This window comes from Miniopterus schreibersii (genome assembly GCF_964146895.1).
Source record: "Miniopterus schreibersii genome assembly, chromosome: 5".
Lineage (NCBI taxonomy): Eukaryota > Metazoa > Chordata > Mammalia > Chiroptera > Miniopteridae > Miniopterus > Miniopterus schreibersii.
The window spans coordinates 48,632,904-48,656,736 of NC_138106.1; the positions used below are offsets into that span (position 1 = coordinate 48,632,904).

The window sequence follows — 23,833 nt, forward strand, 5'->3', positions numbered from 1 at the left end:
CCTTGATTACTATAACTGTATAGTGAACCTTAAAATTAGGTAGTATAAGTCCTCTGTTTCGTTCTTATTTTTCAGAATTGTCTTATTTTTCTTGTTTTGTCAACTGTAGATCTTTTCCATTTCCACATCACTTTTAGAATCAACCTTTTAATTTCCACTAAACAATCTGCAAGGATTTTTATTGGTATTGCATTAAATCCATAAATCAACTTGGAGAGAATGGATATCTTAATACCTAGTCTTCTGATCCATAAACATGGCATGTTTCTCCACTTACTTAGATCATTTTCATTTCTGTGAGTCATAATATTTTTTAGTTTTTAGTATACGGGTCTTGTATTTGTTTTTTTAAATTTATTCCCAAGCCTTTAATATTATTTATGTTACTGTAACTGGTATTTAAATTTTGTTCAGTGTCCAATTGTTTGTTGTCTGTATATAGAAATACTATCGATTTTGATTTTGTATATTAACCATGTATCCTGTGACTTTGTTACATTCAATTAGTTCTAATAGCTTTTAATGGATTCCTTAGGCTTTTCTACAAACACGATAATGTTATCTGCAAAAAAGACAGAGTTTTGCTCCTTCCTTTCCAATATGTATGCCTTTTATTTCTTTTTCTAGACTTATTGCCCTGATCAGGACCTCCAGTAAAATGTTGAACAAGAATAGTCAGAGGGAACATTTTGCTTTATTCTTGATCTTAGGGGCAAAGCAATCAGTCTGCTGTCATTAAATATGATGTTAACTGAAGAATTTTAAAAGATGTCTTTTGCCAAGTTGAGGAAGCTCCTTCATATTCTTACTTTTATAAGAGATTTCCTTTCTTTTTTAAAATCATGAATGGATATTAATTTTGTCAAATGCTTTCTCTGTATCCATTGATGTGATCACATAGTTTTTCTTTCCAGTTTGTCAATATGGTGAATTTTAGTGCTTGGTTTCTGTATGTTAAACATACCTTATGTTCCTGGAATAAACCCCACTTGATCATAATGTATCATATTATCAATATATTGCTAGATTCTAGTTGCTAATTTTGTTAAGGATTTTGGCATTTATGTCCATAAGGGATATGTGCAGCTTTTTCCTTGTCATTTTTTTTCTAGTTTTGATATGAGGGCTCCCCTGGACACTTCAGAGCTGCCTGGACGCTGACCAGACAGTAAATTGGGGGCAATCAAAGATGGGCTCACCTCATCTTTTCTCTGATCTCAGGGACTGTAGTTTTCTGGGGCCAATTGTCCAATGTCTTAAAACCATTGTTTTACATAGTTTGCCTGATTACTAGTTGTTTATGGCAGGAAGGCAATTCCAGTAGCAGTTAATCCTTCATGTGAGGAAGAAGAAGTCTGTGCCGTCTATATACTTTTAAAAGAGCTTTAATTGTTAGAAAAGTATCTCTTATTTCCATATGCCTTCTTATAACCTTCATCCATTGAGATGCCCTTTGGAGCCACAGTTAAATATGATCTTTGTACCCTGTGGCAGATCTTCAGATATTTGTAGGCACTACTTGTGTCCTCCACAAGGCTCCCCACCCCCCAGCTAAGCATCCTTGGTTACTTGAGCTATTTGTTATGAGATTCAGTTTCCAGACAAAATAAACCTTGTTAGGTTCTGTATTTGTCCAAGTTCCTCTTGAAAATAATGGTGCTTATAGCTGAATTGAGTATTTCAAATGTCTGTAGGCCAATGCAGAATAAATTATCCTTTTATACCTATGACAAAATCATCACCATTTAAACACACACACACACACTCTTCTATTTTAAAGTGAAAGCAGACAATAAAAAAGATGTCTAACCTTTTGGATTTGATTACAAATTTAGCATTTAGAGGAGCAGATATGATATCACCAACTTTCAGTTTTTAAGCCCTGAGAAGATTTCCATTTAAATGGTGGTTAAAGTGATTTATTATGGAAAAGACACTGCCCTTTAAGAAATCATTCCTCAAGAAGATGAGACTCTTTCAGGTTTGGTGGAGGGAGGCAAGTTGAAAAAAAAACCGTTGGTGGCTAGGGCAACATTATATACAGATTTCAGTCACACAAAACCCAAATGAGGAAGCAAAACTTCAATGGGTAAGCTGATAGGGTAGCTTTTGATTGGGAAAAAAAAAGTAATTCAGGATGACAATTTCTCATGCCTTATCTGCCTTGTTTGACAAAATAAAAATAAAAATAGAGAAGAGAGATTAGAAGCCAGCTAGAATAACCATGCCATTTTCCCTTTATTAATTTAACAGGCTAAACAGGGTAAATATGTATGGTTGAGGGGGAAAAACACTATAATTATGAACAAACACTGGAAAGGACTTATGATGCCAAGTTAATTAATTTGAGGGTTGTCTCCTCTGAGGAAATGATTAATACTGGATTAGGAGGAAGCTCCATTTTCTGAGAAACTCCTATAGGTTATCAGTAAGCTTGTGTCTCTGTGGATGGATCATGACTGCTTTCATTCATGCCTGTCTATTGGCAGAATTTAGTTCCTTGTGGTTGTAGGACTATCTCCATTTCTTTGCTGGCTCTCAGCTGAGGGCCATTCCAGCTTCTAAAGGCTGCCTACATTTCTTGGCTCATGGCCCCTTCCTCCATCTTCAAAGCCAGCAATTGTAGGTTGAGCCTGTCTTAAGCTTTGGATCTCTCCTCCTTCCATCTCATTTTTCTAACCAAGCTGGGAAAGGTTCTCTGACTCATGTCATTAGACTGGGTCCACTTGGATAATACAGGATAATTTCATCATCTTAAGGTCAGTCTTAATCACATATGAAAGTGCCCTTTGCCATGTAAGGAAATATTATAGATTCTGGGGTATGGGAGGTGAATACCTTGTTGAGAGCATTATTCTGTTTATCATATAGCCAATGCCAGAGGAATCCACAAAGCAAGTGCAGACATTGCTGAAGTTATAGAGCCCAAATTTACAAACATCTCATATCTACATGTCATAGCTATTTGGTACATCTCCCTTCCTCCAGTGGTATCAAGGCTCTTCTCTTTGACCAAACTCACTGGCACAGGTGACTGACCAAACAGCTTCTTCCTACCAGTACTTTTTATCAGGTTCTTGTGTGTGTGTGTGTGTGTGTGTGTGTGTGTGTTGGGGGGGTGTCATATATGTGCTGTGCTCTCTTGATGTCTTCTGCCTTTTACCACTCATAGCTCAATTTGACCACTTCAAATGCACACATATAGCTTCTTAAAACCCCTTCCCATTTCTCTCATGTATACACAAACATCCTCCTCTTTAACTCCCTTCTCTACTCTTCTGAATTTTTCTGATTGCCTCCTGGGGGGAAGAAACATTCTTACTCTCTTTTTCTCCATCCCTTCTTCTTTGTTTTAATTTGTAAGCTAATCATTCCAATGTGAAAGCAAATTTAGGAGACAGCTTATTCCCAAAGGTTGCTTCTGCACAGTTAGCCAATTCTAAAGGTTATAAGACTGAAAGAAAGAGAAGTTCAAAACTCTCACCTTGAAAAGTCAAAGCCTGAACAAACATGGTATAGCCACATATCTGATCCTGTACACTGAATTTTCCCTACTGTAGCAGTTTGAATTGCTCTGCCATATGCTTTGTGTTAATTTATTGAAATTGGATAATCACTCCCCAATTTTCTATTTTTAAAATACAGTGGATGAAATGAATGACTGCTAATCTCATCATCTATTTTCTAGATGGGTCTTAAAATCAATACACTGAAATCTTAAATAAGATGCTGACCAGAAGCATTATTCATTTTACCATAAATGAATGAATAAGAAAGTTACCTTATTAACACCAACCAAACTTCTACTAGAGATCAATTACTGAGATAAAATCCAACCTTATCTTACAACTTTGCCTAAACCAACCCAAAGCATATACAGGGATTATTCTCGAGTCAGGATCTACCTTTCCCCCACTAAACACAGGCTACTTTTACAACAGATATGGGGAGGTTGCTGAATGTAGTGCTGTTTACAATAGCAAAAGTATGGGAACAACCCAAGAGTCCAACAATATGGAGTTGGTTAAATAAATTAAGGTATATTCACATAATGGAATATCTTGCATGTAGAATACTGTGGAATGATATTTAATGACATCAAATATTTTTTTCTACATTTAGTACAAATAAGTTAGAAAACATCTGAGGCTATCCTAATTGTAAAACAACAACAACAACAAAGAACAGTCCTTATAATATTATCCCACTTATGGAAAATAACATAGATTTATACATTAAAAATACCTGGAAGATATACACTAAATATTGTCGGCATAATGATTTTTTCTTACTCGTGAAACTATAGGTGATTTCCCTCCCAGTATATTTGGTAATGCATATGTAATACATGGTAATCAATAAAAGTTAATATTATTTTTAAAAGTCAGTGGGGAACAATTCATCTAACTGCTCAGGAAACCTATTTTAGAAATGAGAAGGCAAATCTGATGGTTATCTAATGCTCCCCTCCTTCCACCAAACATCCCTGCTTGATCACAGGTCTACAATCACAACATTTAGAAGTGTTTTCACTATTTTACTTCATTGAATTCTGACAGTAACCTTATGAAGAGGGAGGTAAAGCAAGAAATAATCCACTTTGTCTGGAAACCAGAGTATATTTGTAAATCTTAGGTTAGAACTGTTGCCTTTCCTAGAAATCCAGAGCAACGTTATCAGTTGCTGAGTCTCATCTATATGGGACTCAGTTCCAAATCCTGAGGGGAAACATTTTCCTCCAACCTCTTGTTGACTTTTTGCCAGTCTGGGCTCAGCCAAGGAGCTGCAGGAGGCAGCAGATAGGGAAGTGGCTACAAAGTGACACTCTGCAGAGAGGACGAGCAATGACTCACCACATTCATGAGAGGGGCAAGGCTTCTTCATTTTCTTTAGTATTAGATAGGACACCACACACACGAGTGGGAATATCACAATTATTAAACAAGCAGTCAGGACGACAAAGTCTTGGGCAGGCTGAGGTGGCTGAGGTGGCTTTGCATCTAAAAAATGATCACAAGTTTTCAATCAGCCAGGAGGGTTGATTATAAAAGGTTTATAATTGTTGCTGTTCTCTTATTTACATGCCAGCTTCTCCCCTGGGTTCTACCACTAGAGGAGCTGGAAATACATAATATGAGATCATAGTAAGTCCCAGTCTCAGGGTCTTTAGCAGCTAACTAAGAACCAAGCCAGTGCCTCTGACCAAATAAATGCCTGGACTGAGCTCCCTTACCTTCTCTGAGGTTTGGATGACAATGACTGTGATCGAGAAGATGGTCAACCTGGCCCTTGGTTCTGGAATCTGTGCCAAGGCTCTGAATGTACAGTCATCTGTGTGACACCTGCTTCCTCAGTCCCATGTGTAGTCAGGCCCCAGGTCCTGAATTTTCCTTTGTAATAAGGTAACTATCATCTCCAGATCAGGCTCCAGACACCTCTCACCTGGACAAATATCACAACCTCCTCACAGATGTCCTACCTTCAGTTTTGTTTTTGTTTGTTTTTTACACTTTTACAGATTTCCCCAAGTGTGGCTGTCAGCATGTCTCACCCACTAGAAAAACTTTGCTATCTCTTCATGTCCTGAGTAATCAGGGTCAGAATCAGCTCCTGGGAGGTCAAGACTTACTACCTGGCATGGAGACTCACAAGTTTCTAGGAAGTTGAAAAGCAGGCTTTGGGGGAAATACTTAGAACTGAGTAGCCCACTTCATAAACATTTATGGGAACAGTTCTGGTAGTTAATCCTAAATTATAGGAAAATAGGATCAGCTGACCTCCCGTTAGCTTAGCTGCAATTTGTGGACCCATGCCCTGATCCTGGGACATTAAGAAGAGGAGTTAGTGTAAACCTTATCCAATACTTTTTTAGCCTGTTTTAGTTCATCCCACTTTGGCCTGTTTGGCATTCCCAGTAAAGGGGGAGGGGGGAATATTCTTAACATGGAGACTGCTACCTTTTGACAACCAAAAAGATTCTTTGACTCAAAGTCTAACCTATCTCTGATCAAGCCATAGATAGAATAGGGTCACAGAGAGGCCAGACCCAGCTTCCTGATGCAACTAGAGCTGCAAAGTTGCTGGAGATGGTGGCAGCTGGGAACGTTTTAGCAATAGCTGAGAAGCTGAGGCTATAGTGGTCGGAAGGCCCTATTCATTTGTTGACTGTGGGAGCCATGGCAGAAGGCCCCAGAGCATGTCATGTGTGGTGATGTTAGGAGCTCCAAGAAGGTGCTGAACTTCAGGGATAGCTTGGGAGAGGCCTCTCTCAGGCTACAGTAGAAGCAACCAGGACAGGTTGGGTGACCTCACCATTTACTGAATTCTCAGAGGGGAGAGCATTTGAGCAAAGTTAATCAATAGCAGGAGAGAGAATTGGCCCACTGGTAAAGTTGGCTAGCAGGAACTGGCCCTAGGGGCCGTACATAAGAATGTGTCCATAGGCCAAATTATGTATGAACATCAGGAGAAAGGAGGCAGCAAAGCCAGAAGATGGAGCAAAGAGTTGGAAGGATCACTTAGGAAGGGACAAAGCAAGGGGCCAGAGCTGGAGAAGGGGCTAAGGCAAGCAGAAGGCAGATAGGTGGGGGGAGGGGTCAGCAACAGAACAAGCAGTGATGGAGACAGTGTGGGAGAAGAACGCCCATATTCCAGGAAAGAATCTTGCAGTCACTGCTCCTCAAAAGTGGGGTTTCAAATACAGATGCAGTCCCTGAAGGGCAAAGCCATGACTTTAAAATGGCAGGCTCCTATTAGTGGGCACAGCCTAGTCTCAACTCCTTCTTCCAGCTGGACTGGTCTCCATACTGCACTGTCAACATGCCGCAAGGATTTCTGCTTCTGAGTCTTTCCTTGACACATATGTACTGATGTCCACCATTATCGCTTGCGCCCACATTGGATACTGCTAATCCATTGTGGTCCTCTCACTTTCTAAGCCTGAATGCTGTCTCAGAATTTTTCCTCCTGTTCAGGAAGCCACCACAAGTCTGAGTACCTGTCATCACCTCACCACATTCATTAAGCCCAATTCTTTCTTTTATTGTGTTATAAGATCCCACTTCCTTTAGGAAGATGTTCCTGACCCTCAAGAACTTGCCTATGTCTGATTGCCTACAAAACTAATTACAGTCACTCTTGTTTTTAAATTTATAATTTATTTCCATGGAATATAATTTAGATTCCAATCCAATCTTTTTAAAATCCAGATTTTCATGTGCATACATCATGGAGCACTAATTCTATTGGAAGGCCTTTGAGGGCAGAGAGCATGTCTTATATCTTTTAGTTTTCACTCCTGCAACCAACAATGTCTAGAATGGTTCTATACTCACAAAAAGTGCTATATGTATATGTGCCTGATGTGCCTGATGTGCCTGATGTGCCTGATGTGTGTGTGTGTGTGTGTGTGTGTGTGTTAAAGAATGGAAGAATTCTAGCCTGGAGGAATGTTGCATTTTCTGACCTAAACTTCAGAATTGTCTATCCAAGGGTAGCCCAAAAGACTGGGTTAGTTTCAAGGCTTAAGAATGTGCTTCCTCATGTGCACCATAGGTTCATAGCCTCCTGGACCCTGCAGCACTCAGATGAAGCAGGAGCCCGCTGAGTATAAAATGGCTCCGTTGGAGGCTTCCTGGCAAGCAAGGGACATTGGATGATCTGCTATAACCATTTGTGTGTAATACCTGATAAAAGACATAGTCTTGGGAAGAAGCCTTACCTATATTGTAAGGTTGAGAAAGAAGCTGTGTCTGTGTTGTCTCAGGTTGCAGGACACAGAAGATGCTCACATTTGTTTCAGGAGACACCGGAAAAGGCGAGCTGATAGAAACGTTGTATAGTTCTGTGATGTTATTTTGAAATATTTTCATGACACCATCACACTCAGTAGTTGAATTCATGGTTTTTTTCAGAAAAAACATCTTCTTAGGTTTTGGGTAACCTTGTACAGATGAGCAGGTCAAATTTATGATGTCAGAATTTTCTGTTCTATTAGAAATTAGCATTATTTCAGGTTGACTGAAGTTAGCTGAAAGCAGAATAGAGATACAAAAAAAAAAAAAAAAGAGAGAGGGAGGGGTTGAGAGAGAGAAAGAAATCAGTCTAAATTTAAATGTATTTAGAAGAGAATAGCAAATGAGTAGGCACCTTATCTGGGAACTCTCTGGGGGTGCACCTGGGATCCTCAGGGTATCTAAAGGGTGGGCCTCAGCCCATGGTGAAAGCCACATTATGGCCCTATGTTTATTTTTTAAGAATGAGTTTGGGGCCATGATTACTTCCTGCTTACCCAAATCAAGGGGATGCTGTCTGAGTGATAGAAGGGTTAAATTTGAATCATCAAAAATTTATAATGAGGCTACTTCTCTAAGAAATAAAGTCTTTGGAAGGAGAAGTGGTCTGACTTTCAGACCCAAGTGTTCCATGGGGTACACTTCAGGTCACCAGACCAAAAGAACATAAAGGAATTGAGGCTAACATTCCACCAAGAACCAACAGAGTTCATGGTGCTGACGTGCTCTGGGCCTTATCTCCCAGAAATCCACGCAGGATGGTGGTAAGTGAGTGGGTGGGGATTTGGGGTTTAGATATTCAAAATACTGGTTTTGGGCATGACTGTCAAGGTATCTTCATCACATACTTTAAGATGAAGGGCAAATCCAGCCATATATGACGTTAATAAACACAGAGCTTCTCTTGCCTTGTTTACCATTCAGATTTTTATGGCCCTTGAGGATCACTGGCACCTACCCCCTCTGCCAGCCAAATATCTTGCTCTCCTTCCAGAGTAACTAGGTCATTTGTAGGTTCTATATACTGATGTATAATTTAGCATATTGTCTCTGAAACTTCAGTGATTTGCATGCCATAGTTACAAGTTTTGCTATATCAACACACTACTTAAGCACTCTGCTTGTAACTTTATGTGGTCTATAGAAGGTGGGAATGCCATGGTACTATCTACTGTAGCCTTGTTAGCAATATCTGTGAAATCACAGGTTGTATAATTTAGTTATAGTTTTTCTAATACATATTAAAATAAATATAAAACCATTAAAAATGTTTTAAAATGATTGTCTGTGTCTCACCTAAAACATACTATGTTTCTCTGTAGAACCTGGCCATACTTTGAAAACATTGCTTTAGCATTTGGTTAAATGTCCCTATAGCCCTGCAGCCTAGCTTGAGTCACACAGGGCTTAAAGGGAGCAACTTCCCATTCTACTTCTATTTTTACTTCTGCTTTACTCTGGTTTCAGAATTGGTGTTAATCTGCCTTTTCCAGTTTCATCAAAAATTAATCTGTAACTAATTAATCTGTAAAATTAATCTGTAATCCCACACCTGGCTATCTAGCCTAGAGAAATGAAAACGTATGGTCATACAAAGACTTGCACATGAATATTTACAGCATCTATATTCATAATAGCCTCAAAATGAAAACAACCCAATGTCTTTTCATGGGTTGAGTGGGGATAAATAGTAGAATGCTACTCAGTGATCAGAAGAAACAGACTTTTGATACATCTAATAACTTGAATATATTTCAAAGCATTACGTTGAATAAAAGAAGCTGATCTGAAAAGGTTATATGCTTAGTGGCTCCATTTACAGGATGTTCTCAAAAAGACAAGGCTATAGGATGCAAAAACAGGGGTCATGGGTGTGGTGAGGGTGTGACTGCAAAGGGGTAGCATGAGGAAATGTTTTCAGGGAGGTGGAGATGTTTTATATCCTTTTTTAAGAGTGGTAATTAGAAAATCTATATAGAAGTTAAAGTTAACAGAATTCTACACCAAAATAAAGACAATTAAATTTACTGTATTATAATTTTTAAAAATCTGTAGTGTCATTTAGGCTTTTCAAGCCTGGAGAAACAAAGGAGCTGGTTTGCCAGTTTCTAGACTATATGCATCGGGTTATTTCCCTTCTGTCTACCAGGCTCATGGTTGGGCAGCAAACAACTCATAAGCAACCTCTGGAAGGTTAAAGGGAAAACCCAAATTTGTCAGCCTCGCTAGGAGCTCTAAGCAAAGATTCAGTGGGTGAGAAATCTTCGACCAAAGGAGGAAATGAATATAAAAGAGATTTGAGGTCTATATGGTTATATAAACTGAGTAATGGCCAAATCACCCATGGTTTTTACTTAACCACATTACCTTTGTTCAGTTAGCTCTATTTTGTTCCCAAAGCAGATTCTTACTGATCCGTCAGAAGCAAACTATAAAAAGTACAAAGGACTTTTAGTTCCCTACTCCCAAACCCTGCATTACCTTCAAGTGGACTTCCCAGAAATGACTGTCCTCTGCCTTCTCTCTACGGGTCATCTCCCGCCCCCACCAATGTTTCTCTGCTCACTGCAATCTCATCTAGAAGGCCAGGGATCTGAACACGCCATTGACAACATACCAAGCACTGACAGGTCAATACTCATTTGGTGGATGGAAATCATTCCTTGGGGCCCTTTGCGATGATGGATGTAGCATTGATACAAGCCTTTGTCCTTGATCTGAACATTGTGTAGTTGCAGGGTCCAATTATCCTGGCCCAAGCTTGTGCGGCCCTTGTACTTGGGATGAACATTTTTAGGATTCTCTTTGCCTCCAAATAGCTCATACAGAACCAGCTTATCCTGGTTCTGCCAAAATACTACCAGCTCATTCAGGCTTATGTTTTGAGAGTTTGTAAAGTAGCATGGAAGTTCTCCAGTCTCGTTGAAATACGCTTGACTCTTCATGGAAGCAGCACCTAAAAAAGGAAAGGTGGATATTGGGAAAGAAGAAACAAGAGGGGAGAACAACCCCATTTCTATTTACGCAATCCCCAGATGCTATCTTGTCAGTAATGAGATCAAAGAACTAGATATTGAACTCTGGAACCGTGCATGCGTATTGGCATCTGGAGGATGGGACTTTTGTTCCCACTCTACTGCTAACTAAATGCCTGTGGCCTTGTATAAACTGCAAGTGCTATGAGGCTCAGTTTCCTTATCTGCTTAATGAAGGGGTGAACCGAATGTCATAAGGATCTATCCAGTACTATAGTTCTGTGAATTTAAATCCCAGAACAAGGAAAACCAGCAGTAGAACAACTCATTTGCCCATCTGTTACCTTCCTATAACCTGACCATCGATTCACTGTAGCTGTTACAGGCTCCATTACTTCTACACCATCACCAAAAACTCTCCCTTTTCCTCCCTTGCCCCTTATCCCTTGGACTGCTATTGGGAAAAGATTTCTGATGATGGTAACAACTTGATATCCCCCCTTTCATTATGTCTTAATAGTTGGGAATCACATTGAGTGATAGCTTTAAAATTCAAATAGTTCCCTGTATAGAGCTTCCCTCATGACTGCTGCTTTCACGGCCAGTTCTCACAAGGCTATAGCTCAGTTTGGAAATAACACAAATAGCGAACCAAGGCTTCTAATTTCAGTGCCTCTCTAAGCTCTTTCAGGGATCAGAAAGAGAACTGGGCAAATAGGATGGTTTTTTGGAACTGTGGTGGTCAAAGACCATTTAAGGTACATGAATGAAATGCTGGAAATGAATCATAGCTGGGAAGGTGAGGATGTCCTTTTGGAGTATTGCAGAAACCCCAATTACCATAAACTTGCTCTTCCCAGGATGCATTGCCCTGGCAATTTTTACAACCCCTGGAGGACAGGCTGGGAGAATTCAGAGAAAGGCTTTCCTCCCCAAGGGCATATTGGAGTTTGTGGAAGGGATTTTGGCCACCTAACTCCTAAGTGTGATTGATTATACATCATAATAACTATGTATGGTGCCAAGTGTGTACTTGCAATATCAGGGGGAACACTTTGTAAAGTATATGATTGTTTAATCACTATGCTATACACCAGAAACTAATACAAAAATAATACTGAATATAAACTGTAATTAAAAAATAAAATATTTTAAAAATGTGATTGACTATGAGGTTTTTGTAGGACCTATTCTGGGTCCCAGAATTACTTGAGACTTGGCCAAGAAATGAGTGGTGGGTGAGAAGTGCAGGGTGGGGGGAAAATGCTGTTTCTTAGTTAATGTGAGGTCAGATGCCACCTTGGAGAGGAAGTTAAGGTGGGTTCTAAATAAAGCTTCATCGTTCAGGACTTCGTTAAGGAGGAAAGTGAGGGGGGCTGGTAAGAGAGATGACAGGAGTTTTGTTTGAGGTGTTCATTGGGGGGTGGTAGGAGAAGTTAAATGGAGCTAATCAATGGGTTTCTCTTCAAAGAGAAAGTAGAAGGGCAAATAACAGTGATATGTGCTTGGCAAAACTGAACTGTGTACAGAACGGCCCGGTGAGAACAGATAATTAAGGGGGTTAGTGGTGGTCTTGAATTTGGAGGGAAGAGCACTCCAGGCCTCAGTGAGAGCTGGCACAAATCTGAATCACCCCCTATTACATTCTGCTCAGTAGAACCCCACGAACCACTTGAAAGTACAAAAATGCAGCATCCACATAGGATACATTCCCATATTGCATGGAAATGAAAAAAATCTACCTGGGTACCTGAAACAGTGAAAGGGGGACTGAAGGAAGGTTGAGTAATTATCCTACAAGGCAACCCTGAGGCTCCTGCTCCTTCTTTGCTAAACTCTGAACGGCTATGTAGTAAGAGTGCCACCTACTGTAAAAGCTTCTAGCAGCTACCTCTGGGGAAGCCGATTCTGGTTATATCAGTAACTGGCCATATGATATAGGGCAAATGACCTAATGGAGAAACAAAACAGTTGAAAATTCTGCCAGTTAGTGATCAATGTTATGTTATTACCCAGGGATCAACTGTGCCTCCTGGGCCTGGAGATGACTTTGTCTTAGGCTTCTGTCTTCTTGATTTACGGCTGTTTCCCGGAGCCTCATTGTGCCTTCTCTCCTTCCCACCCACTCTCTTCACTCACAGACTGGTCCAGCTTCTCTGACCTGGGACCCCCCTGCCCAAAGATTAAAAGGGCCTTTTCTCCCACCCCTCTAACTGCTCCCCTCCTCACCTACCAACTAAAAGTGTGGTCTGTGTTCTACAGGCATTGACATCACAGAAGGCTGGTCAGAAATGCAGAAGCTCTGGTCCTACCCAGACCTACTGAGTCACAATTTGCATTTTAACAAAAGCTCCAGTTTCAGAAGCTGCAATAGTGGATCTCTGCTGCCCCCCCCCCCCCCCCCCCCCCGCTATCTCCGAACGAAACAGAGGAGATTATGACAGGAACATTCGTTTCCATCCAAACCCTCTCGCCTACCCTGGGGTAGAAATTACTCTGAAGCCCATTTGAATGGAACTGAAAGTATTTCACAACTTGCATTCCATAGTTCCTCATCAACCACTGGCTTCCATGACATCACTCAGAGCTATGGATGCTAAGCTCCTCCCTGACAAAACAGGAAATATTTAGCTAAAAGTCTATTTTCCCTAACTGGCTTCATGCCTCCTTTGTTACGACCCCAGACCCTAGGCCACCCAGCTACTACAGTCACTGGGACTCCATTGGTGGCTAAGCACTGAGATTCTCTCCTTCCTCAGCACTTGGGTAATAGATATGGTCTGGGTCTAGTTATAACTGGCGGCTATGATGATGTCAGGAGCTAGGCACTCAAGGCCCCATCTAGATACTCCCTAAACAGCTGAAGGAGTTTGTTTCAAAGGATACTTTAGAACTTCCTCAACAATACATTGTTTGACTGTCACACAAAACTATAGTTTTCTCACCTTGTGAGGTCTCTGTCCCCATGTGGGATTTCATTCTTCCCTGGCTACTACCCCAAATGCATGTCTTATATAGTCGAGGGTCCTCTCTCACTCATGTTACTATGCTCATCTGTACTCATGCATTTTCCTTCTTTTACTAAACTTCCTTCAAGGCTATACAGGGTGGGACAAAAGTAGGTTTACTGTTGTTTGTATGGAAAATAATACAATATTAATAAATAATAATACAAGAATAAACTCTTATGTTTCACATACTCACAAGGATACACTAGGCCCTCTGGAAACTACATTCTATTATAATAAACTACATCTTCTACCTCTTCATTAAATTCCCCCTCCCCCCCAAGGTTGTGCTTTCTTTGAAATCTGGCCCTACCCAAAGGACACCACTTGTCCCAGCCACTGCTTGTTTTCTCATACTTCACAGAGGCCTTGAGCAACACCCTTCCCCTTTGAGGTGTCTCTGTCTCTCATGGCTCTCAGCTACTAACAGTGACATCATTACTTCCTTGCTCCCTGAGCATTTTGGCATTAGATGCAAGGTCTTTCTTTTAACCTATTATTACTATCAATTTGGGTGACTTCAGCAAGGATGAGTTCACCAACAAACTTGCTGAAAGTTCTTTGATCTTTTCCATTTTGAAGATGTTCTCCACAAACTATTTTAGCAGCCCCTCTCCCATGACATAATCTTGAATCTTATCTCCAAGAACAGCTCTGCTCCAAAAATCTTAAATCTTAGTGTACCTGTCCACAACATACCTTCCTCCAAGATTTGCTCAATTACTTCACATATATCTGTTTTTTATTTCATCAAGACCTCAGTTCTATCCAGTCTAGACTCTACAGTGTAGTGCTTTCCAAAAGAGCCCTGCAACAATGGAAATGTTCTATATCTGTGCTGACCAATATGGTAGTCACCAGCTGCTACCATTGAGCCACTGAGTACTTGATATGTAGCTAGTGTAACTGAGAACTGAATTTTTAATTTTATTTAGTTTTAACTAATTTAAATAGGCACATATGGCTAGTGGCTACCATATTGGACAACAGAGTGATTGTATATCTTTTCATTCATTCTTTTGCCAGCAATTCCAATAAGCTTGCCCTTTTGTGCAGAATTCATCCCAAGAACACCTTTTTTTTTTTAATCTTTACCTGAGGGTATTTTTTTCCATTGCTTTTTAGAGAGAGTGGAAGGGAGAGAGAGAGAAAAAAACACACACACATCAATGTGAGAGAGACACATCGATTGGTTGCCTCCTGCACAAGCCCCAACCAGGGCCAGGGACCGAGCCTACAACCGAGGTATGTGCCCTTGGCCAGAATTGAACCCAGGATCTTTCAGTCCTAGGGCTGACACTGTAACCACTGAGCCAAACAGGCTAAGGCAAGGACACTCTACTTTTGATCTATATATTCTGTTCTTACAACTGCATGTCTGATCACTCCTGAAGGAAATTATTCAATTATTCGAACTGGTGACACTACAAATTTTGTCCCACTTAATTTGGCCTCTGAACCGCTCACCCTGCTTACCACCCTCTCCCTTCTTCACAGCAGTTCCCTCTGCTACTGCTTTTAGTCAAACTCTCAGAAAGAGTAAGCAGCAATTGCTGCCTTCAATCCCAGCCTCTGACCCCCACCTCTCTGCTGAAACTTCCCTGGCAGAGACTGTCCGTGACTTCCCACCATTTTATTTGACCACTCTGTTGCCTGTCACACTGTTGGCTGTCTTGCCTTGAAACCCAGTTCTTTCCCACTCTCTGACCTCCTGGTCAGTTTCCTCTTATCCCTCCTTAAATAATGATTATCTCGAGTGCCTGCTCTTGATCTTCTCCTTACTCTCCATACTCAGTTTTTTCTCCTTTAGTGAAAGAAGGAAAATTCATGAGTACAGATAAGCATGGATCCAACTGCCAAATATATAAACTAATAATTTACAGATGTTTACCTCCAGCCAATAACTCTCATATCCATATCCAACTCCCTGCTGGAAGCTGCTATTTATTTATTTATTTATTTATCTTTATTAGATTTCAGAGAGAGGAAAAGAGAGAGATAGAAACATCAATGATGAGAGAGTCATTGATCGGCTGCAGCTCACAACCCAGGCATGTGCCCTGACCAGGAATTGAACCCTGATCGCCTGGATCCTAGGTCGATGCTCAACCGCTGAGCCACGCCCAGCTGGGCTGGAAGCTGCTATTTAAATAGCCATAGATACTCTGCTCCTCTCCTTCCAACTTCCCTGTCCTCTGTGTCAGTGACTGACCTCCCCACTGGCTGCTGTCAGTAACCATCTGAATCATCTGTAGAAAACACCCAAAGAGGGTCTGCACAGGTGTGGCTGAAGAGATCTAGAACTACCCACAGCCAGAGCTGAACTCATGGCCGGGCTGGTAAGTCAGGAGCGGCCTGCGTGCTGCTGTGGCCCACGTGCAGGCTCAGCTCACGCTCCGTCTGCCCCGCACCAGGATGGGTGTGCGAGATGGCTTCCCTCTCTGTGCTGAGGGCAGGAAGGGGCAGGACAGGAGAAACTAAAGGCACCCAGTCACAGGGTGGCAGGAACCTCGACCAGCCCCTTAACAGGTGATGAAACTGAAACTCAGAGAGGAGCAGCAAACAGGGAAGATCCAAGTTCTGTGAGGCCTGACACTTTTTAAATTTTCTTTTGGGGGTGGGGAGCTCTTTAAGAAAAGAAATGTGGAATTCAAATACAAAATGCCCACGGCTACTATAATATCACTCAACTGGAAGAGAATGTGATGGAGAGAAAAATCGCAATAAAAAGAGGCAGTGGTCTTAACTTATTGTGGTTAAGGTATCTTACTTTTGAAAATTTTACCAAAGCATAAGACACGTGACCATAGGGCCCCTCCTGGGATCTTGGATTGGGCTTGTGCAAGTGAGAAACCCTGCAGCTCAGCTTCATTAGCATCATAGTAAGTGCACAGAGGGGACAGGGTTCCATCCCAGGTCGGGCCTGCCTGAGATGCCTGTTCATCACCTGAGATGCCTGTTCTCAATCACGGTGTTTCCTTCTTCTCCACAAGAATCTGTTTCTGCATGTGGTATTGTGCATGCTGCATAGAAAGTGAGTAAAAGCCACTAAGTCTCAGCCCCGGGCTTGCAGTAGGCAGACTCATCAGAAGACAGTGGAAGGATTCTAGGACTTTATAAAGCCAAAGGTTCTTACCAGAGTGCAGGAAGGCCATCACAAAGAGAGTGGTACTCAATCCCATAGTGCTAGAGTTAGAAAAGAAAAGATAAAACATGATGAGAAAAATGAAACAAAACCAAAACTTGACAAGTGAAGTTGAGATTTACTTAGGTCCACGGGTGGGGCAGAGACAGTGCCATGTGGTCACCAAAGCCATTTCCTTTCCATCCTAACCCCACAGATACACCTTATTTCCCAGCCTCCCCTCTAGTTAGGGCCATGTCATTGGGTTCTGGCCAATGGAATTGTGTGCAGAAAAGTTGGGTGTTACTTTCAGACCTGCCACTAAAACTCTTTTCTCTTTCCTCCCTCCCTTGCCTTCTTGAACGCAGGGGAGCCAGAGGAGGCATCCAAGGGCATAGAGGATGGCAAAGCCTCACTGTGGAAGGAAGCTGGTTTGCTGAACAAATTAACAGGACAACTCTCTCCACTCCACAGTGATCCATACTGGGCTGTAACATGAGCAAAAAATAAATTTTTATTGTGTTAAGCTAATGAGAGTTTTGGCCTTGTTTATCGCAGTAGTAGCATTACTTACCTTGGCCAACACAATGGGTAATGATGAGACAAATAGAAAGTATTTACATTGAGAAATCAACGTTCCTTTGGTTCCCCTGTGGTTCTCAAACTTTAATGTGCATAAAAATCATCTGGGAGAATATATGAAAGCAGTTTCCTGGGCCTAGTCCACAGAGATTCTGATTTAGCAGGTTGGGTGAAACCCATGTTTAACAAACTCACAGGTGATGACGACGTGAGGACCCCACTTTGAGAACAAAGACACTACAGAATTCACTTAATCTATATGATAGAGCCAAGGAAAACGACGGGTATTGCTTTATAACCTCTGTCTCCTCTTTCTTCCTCTCTCTCCCTCCTTCTTTCTGCACTCACCCACTAATCCCAGCTTAGACCGAAAAGGCTGTAGAGTGGCTCGCAGGAAAGCATAGAACAAGGAAAGATGAGCAACATTAGAAATAAGTGAAAAGCAAACTAAGTGCAGGAGGATAAACAGAGCCAAGTACAAGGCCAGTGCTAAATGCTTCCCATAGAAATCTGCCCACCCTGCATGGTGCAGGTCAGGAGTTTGGCTCACAGTTTTTAACAGCCAAAGTGAAAGGAAAGCCTAATTGGTGGATTAATTTATAGATCTGTCTAGAAGATAAAAACAAACCAATGCTGCCCGGCTGGCGTGGCTCAAGGGGTTGAGCATCAACCTAGCATCCAGGAGATCAAGGTTCGATTCCCAGACAGGGCACATGCTCGATCCCCATTCGGGGGTGTGCAGGAGACAGCCGATCAATGACTCTCTCATCATTGATGTTTCTCTCTCTCCCTTCCTCTCTCTGAAATCAATAAAAAAAAAATATTAAAACAACAACAACACTCCCCCCCCCAAACAAAAAACAAACAAACCAATGATTAGGAAAAAATGAACAAGTATTTCTGATCCAATAGCAGAAAGATTTTCCTTGGGGGTGGATTGTCTACGAAGCCATTCTCAAGTTTCTTTGGGCTATGCAGGATATCCTTCCTCTGTTCCCAAGGCACTCTGCACAGGGCTTTGGGCTAAAAGTGTGTTATGTTTTTTTCCCTTCTAGACTATAATCTCTCTCTCTTTTTATTTTATTATTATTATTTTAAATTTATCTTTATTGTTGAAAGTATTACAGATACCCCCCTGTTTTTCCCCCATTGATCTCTCCCTACATCCCCCCTTCCCCCTAGGCCTTCCCCACACTATTGTCTGTGTCCACTGGTTATGCATATATGCATATAAGTTCTTTGACTAATCTCTCCCCACCCAATCCCCCACCCCCGCCTTCCCACTGAGGTTCCTCAGTCTGTTCCATGCTTCTGTGTCTCTGGATCTATTTTGTTCCTCAGTCTATTTTGTTTATTAGATTCCACGTATGAGGGAGATCATGTAAAACTGAATCAGGAAGAATCAGAAAACCTGAATAGGCCAATAACAACAGATGAAATCGAAGGAGTAATAAAAAAACTCCCAGCAAACAAAAGCTCTGGTGCAGACAGCTTCTCTCTCCCTCTCTCCCCTTCCACTCTCTCTAAAAAAAAAACAAAACAAAAAAACAATGGAAAAAATATCCTCCAGTGAGGATTAAAAAACAAAAAATTATTTTTCATTGTTGTATAATACACATAACATAAAATTTATCATCTTACTAATTTTTTAAGTGTAGAGTGGTATTAAATACATTCGCAGTGTTGTGCAACCATAATCTCTACCGTTCATCTTCAACAAGACACTTTTTATGTTGCCAAACTGAAACTATACCCATTAAACAATAACTCCCCTCTCCTCTACCCCAGCCACTGGAAACCACTATTCTACCTTCCATCTCCATGAATTTGACTACTCTAGGTACCTCACGTGAAGTGGAATCATTCAAAATCTGTCTTTTTGTGTCTGGTTTATTTCACTTAGCATAATGTATTGAAAGTTCATCCATGTTGTAGCATGTGTTCGAATTTCCTTCCTTTTAAAGACTGAATAATATTTTAATAATATTATATTGTATATAATATATATAATATTTTATACATATATATATATATATATCACACTTTGTTTATCCATTCATCTGTTGATGGACATTTGAGTTGCTTCCATCTTTTGGCAATTGTGAATAATTCTGTTATGAACATGGGTGTACAAATATCTCATTTCTTTTGGGCATATACTTGGAAGTGGAATTATTGAATCATATGGTAATTCTATTTTAATTTTTTTCTTTTTTAGGAACCGCCATACTGTTTACCATAGCAGCTGTGCCATTCTACCTTCCCATTAACAGTGCACAAGAGTTCCAATTTCACCATATCCTTGCCAGCACTTATTTTCTGTTTGTTTTTTTAATTGTCCCAATAGGTGTCAAGTAGTTCTCACTGTGATTTTTAAATGAATATTCTTTATTATGAGTATCAGCATCTTTTCAAATGTATAAGAGGTTATATTTGCTGTTCCTGCCTGCTTTTAATTTGGGCCTTTCACCTTTTTCTTGTTTTTTTATTGATTTGTAGGAGCTCTCTTACATTTAAAAATTAATGCTAATTAGCAACTAATTAGAAAATTAGTGCATTGTGACAATGCGTTGCAAATATATGCAATCACTAAAGCACACAGTGGGCGTTGGACATATGAACTCACACTGCTCCTGATTGCTCTCGCCTGCCCTTCTAGCGATTTCAATAGCTTTCAGAGCGTGGGCATTATCTGTTGGGCCAAAGCTCACACCACTCAAGGACAGGACCTAGAAACAGAGTTCTCTATTTGATTCTTGTGCACTTCCTCATATTAAATCACCACCAGAATGCTATTTGTCATAGAACCTGAGGACTGGGAACCCTTTGAATCTGAACTCCCACCTAATATAGGAATCTCCCATTGTTTTTAAACCAATAATCAGTGTGTTTGACCTAATCAAAGATTCTCCCCACCACCACCAGGTATGATGTGTTAAATAGGGGCACAAAATCAAATTACATTTTGCTACAAACTTAACAAATCACCTTGAATTCAAATAATTACAAGAAATTACTGGCCCTGGGAAACTTTGGATAATTGGTCCAGCCCTGTAATTCACACCCTGGGAAGGAGCGCTGGGCATGCAAGGAAGTCAACATCGATTTTGACTTCTCTATTCAGAAACTCTCTTCCCCTGAACGAGAAACTGCCTCCTGTTAACTTCCTCTCGTTGATACGGGTGTTGTTCTCTGAAACTGCCCAGAATAAGCCTAACACACTTTGCCGAAGCCCTTCAAGGATCTGGGGACAGTGATAACACCCCTCCTCAGAATCCTGGCCCAGCCGTGACAGTCCCAGTAAACTTCACTAACATTTAGAGAGTGCACGCTGTCGTGGACAACATTTTGGACACATATTTTGTCAGAGACTCTATTAAAATACGGTGCTAAAATACTTGAGGCTGACATGATTCTCTTTTATAAAGTATAAATGCCCATGTGAAGAATTTCCACTCTAGCTATCATATGGGGGGGGGGCAGGGCAGAGGGTTGGGTTAGTAAGCCAGTTTCTTCTATGTTGTTGGCTCTGTAAAAGAACAGAAACGTCACTGCCCCCTCAGGAATGAGACCTCAGCCACAATCACAAGTCCTTGCTTTCTCCAGAGGGCCTGCGAAGTAGAAACTCGCTTTTGGAGGGAAAGAGCCAAAAAGGGAATGGGAGAGGAAAGAACCTAAGAGCTTACAGGGGAGATTCTCTGAGAGATTTCTGTCAGCTGTGAGCAGAATAAGGCCTGGAAGTGAATGAACCGGTCACACACCTGAAATGAGTAGCCTCCATGTAGCTGGAGGTTCACTTTCAGAAACCAAAGAAGAGAGCCCACTGTGGACCACTTTTCCTTAATTTACATGCCCGGCCCAGTATGGACCGTGAGTGAGAGGCAGCCGAATGACTAATTGTACTGTTAGTCCTTGCAGTCAGGTGGGGTTGTTTGCCCCATGTTACAGATGAAGAAACGGAGTCTCAGAAGGGTTAAGAACTTGCCTTTAGCCACTTGGCCCGTAAACGACAGAGCTGAGGTTTTAAACCCACGCAGGCTCACTGTGTAGTTCCTTTAAAAGTCCCAGCTAGTTTCAGCTGTGCTGTGGGAGCAGGTGGAAGGGATTCTGATTCTGCCCACGCTCAGAGAACAGGGGAGCAGCGTACGCCCAGGCCAGCTGTACTGGTGGCTGCTGGAATCAGAGTGTGACGCTCAGGGAAACATGCTGGGATGGGGGTGGGAAGGGACCCAAAGTGTCCCTTTGTATCAGGGGAGTTTCTGTCCTGAGCTTCCATTCATTCCACACATATTGCTTGAGCACTCATTATGGGCCAGGCAGAGAGTGCCCCTCTTCCCTCCAGTCCTGAGAGGTTATCTGTTTCCTGTTGTGGGTTTAACTCCAGGCACACGTTACTGTGTTCCAACTAAGCCTCCCCTAGAAGAGCTCTGAAGCACATGTGAGATCTAGTTCTGGCAAAAGGCAATGTGAAGGGATGTGGACTGCTGGTGGCCAGCAATGGAGCAGGACAGGAAAGCACAGAAACGACGGCATGGAAGTGAGAGAAGGACTCCAAGGCAGAAATTAGGGGAGCAGCAAACAAAATGTTCCCTATTTCACAACTTTAGAATATTAGTGGTGATCAGGGAACTAGGAATAAATGCTGATAAGTTTGCTGCTGTTTTAGGAAAGTTGTTCACTGAGACCAGCTCTCATGCAAACATTTACTGAACTTATTCAGTGTCAGGCTTGCTTTAGAGGTTATGGGGGAATATAAAGATGTGGAGGCCTTGGTCCCTCACCTAGCCCTAAAAAGAAAGGTAGGGTCCACAAATAACTACAATTCAAGCTCCAGGACCAGTGCAGAAGGTGGCAATACTCATCTCCTCCCAGCAAATACAAGAGCTTTTATTCTAAGCAAAGCAGGACACCATGACCTTTGTGGAGGAGGGACTAGGTAGGCCTCAGCCCAGGCTCAGGGCCTGGCCCTGTGCCTTCTCCAGTTCATACTGTGACTGGACAAGGCAGCCTGGCTGGACCGGCACTGTCAGCCAGGTGAGAGGAAAGGGACATGCGGGCGGGGAGCACAAGCTCTCCAGGCCTTGGCTTGCCTATGCTGTGACATGCCACATGGATTACTTCTCAGAGCACCAGAACCTTTAGAGCAGCTAGAATTAGCTTTGAGATACTGAGAGGAATAAGGAAGCCTTGCTTCCTTTTTTAAATAAAGTTTCTTAACTGCAAATTAGGAAGAGTTCTGGGAATTGAATGTATCTGAATGTTCGCAAGGCTTCTTGACAAGGTGTCCCGTGATATGCGTAAGAGCAGTATGAGGAAATGTGGGGTTGATATTAGCATAAATACTTGGCTGAAAAGCTGTGCCCTAATATTGTTCATTCTTTCAACAAATTTTATTGAGGTGCTGGAAATATCATGATGAGCAAAACCAGAAACAGCTCCCCTTCACGGGGTTGCTTACGGTTAAGTAGAGGAGCAACGTAATGATCAAGTAATCGCACAGATAAATATACAATTATAATGATGACAAGTGCTACAAAGGAGAGGTTCGTGATATTTTAAGAACCTACAGCCTGAGTAGTCAAAGCTGAGATCTGAAGAACAACATGGACACATTTTATGCTCCTCCTTCCACGAAGAGGTGGAATCTAACATTTCCTTGAATCTGGGCTGGCTTCAGAGACTTGTTTGACCAGTAGAATGTGTAGAAGGGAGGTCTGGGACTTCTGAGGCTAGATCAAAAGGAGTTCACAGTGTCTGTCTTTCTTGGGGTACACTTTCTGGAAGTCAGAGCCACCATGTGAGATGTTCCACTGTCCTGAGACCACTGTGTCATAGAGAGGCCATGCGTAGGTGTTTGGGTCAATATTCCCAACTGAGTCCAGCTTTCCAGCCATCTCTGCCAAACCCCCAGGCATGTGGCTTGAATTCTCTAGATCAGAGGTCATCAAACTACAGCCTGCAGACCAAATCTAACCACCAGCTATGTTTACAAATGAAGTTTTGTTGTAAGGCAGCCATACTCATTTATTTAATTATCATCTCTGGCTACTTTTGCACTACAATGGTAGGGTTGAGTAGCTGAGATAGAGACTATGTGGCCACAAAGCTGAAAATACTTTCTATCTGGCCTTTTATAGAAAAAAAAACCCTTGCTCCAGATCAGCACTATCCAATAGAAATATAAGCCAAGCCACATAATTTGAACATTTCTAGTAGCCACATTAAAAAATTAAAAATAGGTGAAATTAATTTTAATAGTATATTTTATTCAATCCAATATATGTAAAATATTATAATCTCAACAAGGAATCAATATAAAAATTATTAATGGAAATTTTACGTTCTTTTTCT

General features: G+C 41.4%; 1 protein-coding gene across 9 annotated transcripts in view; it reads right to left on the minus strand.

The window, feature by feature from the left end:
* Positions 1–23,833, minus strand: part of CD86 (CD86 molecule) — a 71,495-nt gene that overhangs the window by 19,880 nt on the left and 27,782 nt on the right. For 7 of the 9 annotated variants that reach the window (XM_081138486.1, XM_081138484.1, XM_081138485.1 and 4 more), the window contains exons 2-5: positions 16,913–16,962; positions 10,411–10,749; positions 7,721–8,029; positions 4,854–5,000 (exon numbers count right to left, since the gene is read on the minus strand). In XM_081138486.1, coding sequence (XP_080994612.1) covers positions 4,854–5,000; positions 7,721–8,029; positions 10,411–10,749; positions 16,913–16,962 — 845 coding nt within the window. The remainder of the gene's footprint in view (positions 1–4,853; positions 5,001–7,720; positions 8,030–10,410; positions 10,750–16,912; positions 16,963–23,833) is intronic. The other 2 variants (XM_081138490.1, XM_081138491.1) reach the window with 1 other exon arrangement.